This window comes from Cololabis saira, chromosome 9, assembly GCF_033807715.1.
Source record: "Cololabis saira isolate AMF1-May2022 chromosome 9, fColSai1.1, whole genome shotgun sequence".
Classification (NCBI taxonomy): Eukaryota; Metazoa; Chordata; class Actinopteri; order Beloniformes; family Belonidae; genus Cololabis; species Cololabis saira.
This window is the reverse complement of record NC_084595.1, coordinates 43,853,781-43,862,144: the sequence shown is the minus strand read 5'-3', so window position 1 is coordinate 43,862,144 and position 8,364 is coordinate 43,853,781. Positions and strand designations below refer to the sequence as shown.

Here is an 8,364-nt window from a genome sequence, read left to right as displayed (position 1 = left end):
CGGGATGGACTTTCAAAACTACTTTTCTGTTTTCAGCAGTCGTTTGCAGGATGGATAGTGAAGAGGTAATGTATCTATTTTTGGCTAAACAATATAATATGACGATGTTGAAAACCACTAAGTTCAACTTGGTTTTATTAGTGAAGTCCTTTTTCCTGTCACGTTTTTTAGAGGGACTTCGTCATAAATTAGTAGTCCAACATACTTACTGACAAAATAAAAAAATACTTTATAACCTGTGAATAACTGAATGTTTTGCAGATCAGCCCTGCACAATTTTACAGTTCTCAGGAAAAATACTAGAAATGTTCTATACATTTTCTTTCCATTGCATTCTTTCCTCTAGTGCTGTAATTCTATTCAATTGTATTATTATTTTATAAAGCTTCCTCATTGCCAATTACACAATTTTATGATCACTATTAAGTATTATATACTTATTATTCTGTGTCTGTTGTTGATATTGTCAGTAATTTTAGAATTACCAAAACCACGCCAGTGAGTGAACGCCGGGACAATGTTTATTCTTGTCCGGGCATTTAGCTTGTTACTCTCCCACTTTCTTTTTTCACCTCCTCCGATAAAACTTTTATTTTCTTGGGTTTTTTCGCTGCTTGGGCCATGACACCAGCTTCTGCTGAGCTCTGCGCTCCACGCCCCGCCCAGCTTTGGTCTCCACTACGAATGGGGAAGGAGGGGGAAGTGACGTATGCCGTAAAGCAGTCAAAGCCGTAAAAATGTGTAGTTTTTTAGTGTGGCAGGGTTCCTACCATGCTCCTCAAAGTTACATAGTGCCAGTGAAGAAGATACAGACCCCTCAGACCATGACAGAGGTTCATTAAACCTGTTGGAAGTTGATGTACCATCACAATGATGATGATGAAATATTAGATTAAGCTGGAAAAGTTACATAGTGCTGCTTTAAGTCATACTGAGAAACGCTCGTTACACGGTACCTTTTTCCATTCACGGTTTTACCCTACACGACTTGTTCTCACCTTTTTCCGCTCTGGAGTTTTGGACGATTAAGGATTATTGCATTTATTATAATGACATATTGTACAGACAAACAAAGCTCAGACATAGACAATCATACCGACCTTGTCGGGCCTTTGGGTGCCACTCTACTCAGAAACGTAAGCAGAAAAACTGAAGAAAAGGAGCTGGACAAACCAAGTCACTCATGGAGGAAGGGAGGTTTCAAAGGCTCTTTTGTCTGAAAGACAGTGGCATGTTAGTAACGGCCGATGATTATACCTGACTGGTAGAAGTGAGCTACTACGGTTCTAGTGTGACCCGTCTCATTCATGCTGAAATAAGAAGAAACTTGTTTCTTGGGTTTATTAAGACCTGGAAACAGGCATTGTATCATAGAATTGTCCAATTGGTTTAATTCACCGTACGAATTGTTACAATTACTTTTGTAATACTTTATTTGACCCGGTCTTTGTACGTTTTGAGAAATATAGAAACGTAATTCTTGCCATTGTAAGAATGAGATGTGCTTCTTATTATTTTACCTCTTTTCTTATCATTTTATTTATTATTTACTGTTTAATTGTGTCTTGCCGCTTTTAATGTTGATGTAAAACACTTTCATTTACCTTGTGTTGAATTGTGCTATACAAATAAACTTGCCTTGCCTATTTCAGCAGGTATGTAAAGTTACTTATTGACAAAGTAGTCCTTGTCCTTTAAGAAACTGAAACACAGCTTTTACCCAACAGCAATAACCACTCAACAAAAACAGCAGCTAATGTGCAATAACAATAAATGATTGTATGTTGATGAATGTTCTTGTAACGTGTCTTGATGTGTGTGTGGAGGGGTGAATGTGTCTAGATATGTCTATTCTATTTGTTTTTATTTCATTTTATTAGTTATTTCATATATGATGCACTGACAGGAGATCCCTTTTAATTCTGTTGTACCTGGTGATAATGACAATAAAGATCTATTCTATGATGAAGATGAAATACATCTCCATGTTTCCTTATGACTTATGATGTCTCCTGAGCTGAATCAGTGGAGATAAAAGGTGGCTGCATCATTCAACGGCTGTTTGAGACTGAGCCCATCTGAGGCCGACGACCCGTCTACAAGACGCTGCCGTTTGTTTGATACTGTGCAGCGGCTGCTTCAGCTGGTCTACTTCTTGTGCTGCCCTAACTGAACATTTTATCTTCATGATCACAAATAAGAAATTCATCCCCACCCTGCTGAGACCAGCAATAACCATGAAACCACCATGAAAGCCCAACAGCAGTTTATTTAAAAGCCATTCCCTGCAGTCATACATCACATCACCGGGACAGAAACCTCAGTTATCCTTGTCTGTACAGCTGATTTCATCTCCATCACTGCTGGACGCTCTCGTAAACTTCAAATCTGTACTGGATGCCGTTCTCCTCCTGAAGCTCCCGTGTAACTCCTGGAAACCTGAGGAGGAAACCAGCGTTATGGTGTCGCACATGCACCAATTTCAGCCGAAGCGACACAGACTACGACCTGAACAGCCATCGCATTACTGACTTCACTCTGAATATGACAAAACTCCCACTATGGTGCTAGAATATTGTTCACTTTTTCTTGTTACATGTTAAAGACCATGTTTTTGTTTATACAAACACATTACACACACACACACACACACACACGGGGGGTCCCAGAAGAAGAGCTGATTTGTCCTTAATGTGATATTAATGATATTGAAAATGAGTTCCATTTTGTATTTTATTGTCCTCTGTATCATGACATGAGTTGCGTCAGAAATTATTTGATAGGTGTAAGAATTTGGATTTGATGTGGGTAAGTGATGCTGAGAGACTCAAATGGATTTTTGATTATAAAGTATTTGCACTTGCTGACTATTTAGAGAAAGCGTGGGATAAACGAAGAAAAGTACTGGTAATATATATATATATGTGAAAATATCCATTCGGTTTTTTGTTGGGGAGAAAGAAATATTAAAGGAGCTTGAGGCTCCTTTTAAGAAATGAGACTCTCTAGCGCCACCCTTCACCACGACGGCCGTTGGGGGTACTGCAGCCAACAGTGAAGCCGGCACGGGAGAACGGGGAGAACGTGCATGCAGCGTCATGTGACGTCACATCCACAGCCCAGCGCGGGAAATGTGGGCCCGAATTGCAGCACATTTTGCAGCACACAGCCTGTTCAAGGCAACGGAGAGATACACTAGAGGAATCATTCTTTTTGGTTTGGAACGCTTCATCTGACATTATTACTAGAAAACTTAAAACGTTTATGAATTTTTTTCATAAATCCTGCTTCAAATCCTGCCTCAAGCTCCTTTAAGTATTTTTATTTAATTTTTTTATTAGGTTTATTTATTTTGTTTTTCTGGTGTACATTGTGTAGCTCCCAATTAGGTGAGTGTGATATTGTATATTGATGATTTTCTGTTTCTGGTGTCTTATAATCCTGTAAGGGATTGTTCTTCTTTTTGTGCGTCACACTTTCTAACAGGGACATTTGGTGCTGAATAAAGACGGTAATGCTGCTCCCCGTTAAAAGTTTCTGCTGTTACCTCAGGAATTGCCTGTTTAAATGTAATTTAATTTTAATTATGGCACTTTCGTTCATACTTTTATAAATAAAAGTGCACTTTACACAACTTTTGAATTCATTATTTGATTTGGCATATACAATGTGATTAATCAGGGAAATCATGCAAAATTTTAATCGACACACACACACACACACACACACACACACACACACACACACACACACACACACACACACACACACACACACACACACACACACACACACACACACACACACACACACACACACACACACACACACACACACACACACACACACACACACACACACACACACACACACACACACACACACACACACACACACACACACACACACACACACGGCGGTTCTTACTCGGGCAGGAGGACAAACTTGTCTGGACTGATGTCGGGGAGGAACGTGTCGCACTCAAACTGTTTCAGGATCTGTGTCACAAACAGTCTCGTGGGTGCCCGGCTCTCCATCATCTCCTGGCAGCCCAGGGTAGACAGGAAACAAGGATGGATTCAAAAGCATTCAAAATAAATAATAAGAAATCATTTGTGCAGCGTGCAGCTCGGGATCTTGACTGTTACCGTGGAAACAGCCCGGTTGTCCCTGACAGTGTGAGGAGCTGCCGTGCAGGTACCTGGTAGAGGGAGCTGCCTCCGATCACCCACACCTGGTCGGCCCGCTCGGACAGCTGCGTCTCCACCAGCGCCAGGGCGGAGCTGAAGTCTGCTGCCAGGTGGTGAGCTCCTGCAGGGGGCGCTCTGGAGCACAGGGGACACAGTCACTGCAGACCTCAGGGGGACGGAGGGGTTACATCAAGGACCAATCCCAATGTTCACCCTACTTTCTACCACTAGCCCTCACCCACTACCACTAGCCCTCACTCACTACCACTAGCCCTAAAAATGAAGCCACAAACTTTAGGGCCCTTGTAATGTTCCCTAGGGATTGGGACACCACTTGCTACGTCACTGCGTGGTTTAAGTTCGGGTACGTAAGCGACTGTGTAGTTACGTTTGCACAAACGTCACATCATATCAGGAAGCCCAGAGCTAAAAGCTGTTTTAATTTCAGCTGTAGAGCTGTTAATATGCCACTTTATTAAGTTTTAATATTTTTTCAGGCGTAAAAGTAACCGTTAAGATCCCCAACCTGGGCTCAGTTTATCCAAATAACACCTGTTAAGAAATTTGCTCTGACGTTTTCGGGATGAGAAGAGCCGCCGGCTCGGGAGCTGATTTATGGTTCTGCGTTAAATCGACGCAGAGTCTACGGCGTAGGTTACACGTTGGTGTAACGCCGAACCATAAATCAGCCTTTATTCTGGCGAGATCTGAAGATACAACGCAACGAGCAAGCGAGTGATTATGTACATTCACTGAGTGAATATTATGAAAGTAAAATATATATTTCTCGCTAGAAATGTAATCAAAACACATTTTTATGCAGAAACTAACTCAAAATATTGATTTTATTCACTAAAAACGAGAAATGTCTGCCATGTTTTTTTGTTTGATTCAGTCTGCAAATGATGACGTAAAGCATTCTGGGAAATTACTCTAGCCCTCGGTCGGTGAGTCAGTATCTGAAATCCCTCGCTGTGAAGGGCTAGATTCATACACACTAGCCCTCGTTATGTCCACTAGCCCTACATGCAAAGAGGAATTGGGACACCACTACCCTCACGGGAACGTGCAGAATTTAGGGGTAGAGCTGAAAAGTAGGAGTAGTGGGGGATTGGGACTGGCCCTGAGTCTGTGTTCACATCTCTGCTCTGCTGCACAGCTGTGCCTCTCCGTTCATTACAGACTCCACTTCTGCTCATCTCTGTCCTGCAGCCGGAGCAGCCGGAGCAGCCAGAGCAGCAGCAGAGACGGGTGCGAGCTGGACTGTGTACGTACTTCAGCTCCCTGCTGAGGACGATGTTGATCCGGTCCCTCAGAGGTCGGTTCTTCTCCGGGATGGAGAACCAGGTCTTCCTGCCCATGATCACCACGTTCTGCTTTCCTGCAGGGATTCACACAGTCACATCAGCAGCTTCATCAGGCTGCCCAGAGTCTTCCTCACGCCTGCACGGGGGTCGGGAACCGGTTCTTGTTCAGAACCACTTCCCAGTGTTTCAATTCCTTACAATCGTTTGCAAATTTAGAAACAATTTCGTTTTTCGTTTCCAGTGGGCACGAATGACGTCCTCACGCACGTGGCTGGCTACGCCACACGCGTCAGCCACCAGTCAATAATGAACATGACGCACAAGCGATACAAACGCTCTAAAGTCTGGTTACCTTTCAGTAAAAAAAGACAACAGGGCGACTTGCAATACCAAGTGGATATTTGCATCAGAGGGTTAGGGTTGCAGGTTTGCAAAATGCACCGATTGGATTTGACAGTTTTATTTTTGAGTGTTCAGTTCATACATAATTTTTAAAAGGAGAATTTTAATTTCATTAGAAAAATGTTGGAAAATCACAGAATAGTTTGTGCTGTAGCTTGTCAATTACTACAGAAGAATATTTATTATTTTATTCAAATGTTATATTGTTTATGCAAATCAACCTTTTATTGTTCTATTTGGGGCGGCAGTAGCTCAGGTGGTAGAGCGGGTCGTCTACTGATCGGAAAGTCGGCGGTTCGAATCCCGCTCTGTCCCAGTTTGCTGTCGTAGTGTCCTTGGGCAAGACACCTTACCCCCCTTACCCCGTGTGAATGTGTTTGAATGTTGGTGGTGGTCGGAGGGGCCGTTAGGCGCGATATGGCAGCCACGCTTCCATCAGTCTGCAGGGCAGCTGTGGCTACAAACGTAGCTACCACCAGTGAGAATGTGTATGAATGAATAATGATCTCTGTAAAGCTCTGGGTGCCTTGAAGGGTGCTATATAAATCAAAGTATTATTATTGTCCTTTTTTTCCAAATGGGCATCGACAAAGAACCAAATCGTTAGGCAGAATTGAAAATGAAGCTGGATTGGTAGAAGTCTAATCAATCCTCAACCCTGCAGCCATGAAGATGTTACACCGGGTTGTTTCTCGTCATCGCTCCAGCTGCAGGTTCATTACCCTTTGCAGACGTCCCTCCCCCCCAGCAAATCTCCCTCCCAGCGATCACGGGCGATCATGTGATACCCATTCATGGTTGTGTAACGTGAACTTTTCCAATAAAAATTCATGGTTGTGCAATGTGAACTTTTCCAATAAAAATGGAGTGTGGAATGTGGATCAGTGTTGTTCTGGTTTGTCAAACAACTTCAAAAACCAATAAAAGCATATGCAGCTGACCCCGTTACCTTCCTCCGACGACGATGTCAACCTCCTGAAATGTGCAAACTCCTTACTGTGAAGGAAAAGAACGAGGAGGTTAACTCAACTATGACCACACATCAAATCAAAGCAACGCAAAGCGCTTTACATAAAACTTAATAAGATTGAGGCTATGAGGTTAAAATACACACTAAAAAAGTTTAAAAGTATAACATAAAATCCTAAAAGTAGGTCTAGAAAAGAAGCTCTAAAAAAGACCTGCTAAAACAAGCATAAGAACAACTTAAAACCATAAGATCATAAGACGTGGGTTAATGTTTTAACCAAGAACAGCTAGTTAAAACAAGGGTATACGAGAAAGACTAAAGGAATCAGCTAAAAGTTCATTTAAAAAGGTCTTGAGCTGCTTTTAAAACATGCAGCCACATCAGGACAACAATGTTCTTCTAAAGGAAAATTATAAAGAAACCTAAATAAATCTTGACACCGAATGAATTGAAGTTGAAAGGTCAAGATTTGATCTTGAACTTAAACTAAAAAGAAACCCAGCACGTCTAATTTTGAACATAACTACACATTTTCTTTGCTTAAAAATAAGATCTGTATCCAATATTAACTTTCACTTTAAAGTATTATTTTATATAAACATCTTTCTGCATTCAGTGCTATAATTTAATAAAATTAATTTGTCATCATAAGTGACTTCTATTGCCACTGGTTTGCTCCTGAGTGAAGTTAGTTTGATTTATTCTCTTTCCCCTGTGTTCACCTGAGGCGGAGCGGGTGCCAGGGCAGCTGGCCCCGGTGGCCGATGCCCAGGTCGGGACAGGCGGCCACCACGGCGTTCAGGACCCGGGGCATGTGGAGGCTGGACGGGCTGGGCGGGCTGGAAGAGCCGGGGTCGGGGAGAGCTGGACCGGGACGACACGAGAAGCAGAACCAGAGGTAGAACCAGACCCGTCCCGGACTGATGGGGCTCCACTCTCTTTTCCCGCCAGCACTCTACACGGAAATGACGTCGTCGTCTTCTTCTTCTCTAGGTTTATTGGCGGATCGCAACCAACGTTATTAGGTTATACCGCCACCTACTGTACCATAGTGTAACATCAGGATTGGTAATACATCAGGTTACAGTCTCAAAGGAAAATAATAGGGGAAGAAAAGAAACACAATAAAAATAAAATAAATAAAATATCCTATCTTAAAGTAGCATGAGGCTCCTTTTAAGAAATGAGACTCTCTAGCGCCACCCTTTGCCACCACGGCCGTCGGGGGTACTGCAGCCAACAGAGAAGCCGGCACGGGAGAACGGGGAGAACGTGCATGCAGCGTCATGCGTTACATATGAAATATGATTAGGAAAAAGAACCAAAAGAAAATAGTTCTTCTATCTGCTGTAATCCTGCAAAGAAGTCAACCAATAGGTGCCATTCGGCCCGAACGGCGCCTATTGGTCAATCTGCTTGAATGTCAGTGATTGGACAGTCCTCACCAACTCCCTGCCTCCCAAAGTACGGCAACACCAAGGACCACTGGCTCCGG

The 8,364-nt window shown here is 42.7% G+C and overlaps 1 protein-coding gene across 1 annotated transcript; it reads right to left on the bottom strand.

Moving 5' to 3' along the window:
• Positions 1-2,249: 2,249 nt before the first annotated feature.
• Positions 2,250-7,844, bottom strand: dhfr (dihydrofolate reductase). The gene is made up of 6 exons (XM_061730170.1): positions 7,592-7,844; positions 6,849-6,895; positions 5,466-5,571; positions 4,202-4,325; positions 3,928-4,043; positions 2,250-2,439 (listed from the first exon to the last, which is right to left on the bottom strand). The coding sequence occupies exons 1-6, from the start codon at positions 7,681-7,683 to the stop codon at positions 2,358-2,360; spliced, it is 567 nt and encodes a 188-aa protein (XP_061586154.1). The 5' UTR covers positions 7,684-7,844; the 3' UTR covers positions 2,250-2,357.
• Between the last annotated feature and the right edge of the window lie 520 nt (positions 7,845-8,364).

Bases quoted from the DNA above. Each gene is read 5' to 3' on its own strand.
- dhfr (XM_061730170.1), bottom strand. From the start codon at position 7,683: ATGCCCCGGGTCCTGAACGCCGTGGTGGCCGCCTGTCCCGACCTGGGC. The intron at 5,572-6,848 runs GTAACGGGGTCA...GAATCCCTGCAG, and splicing joins GACATCGTCGTCGGAGGAAG to GAAAGCAGAACGTGGTGATC. The intron at 4,326-5,465 runs GTACGTACACAG...CCTGTGCTCCAG, and splicing joins GTCCTCAGCAGGGAGCTGAA to AGCGCCCCCTGCAGGAGCTC.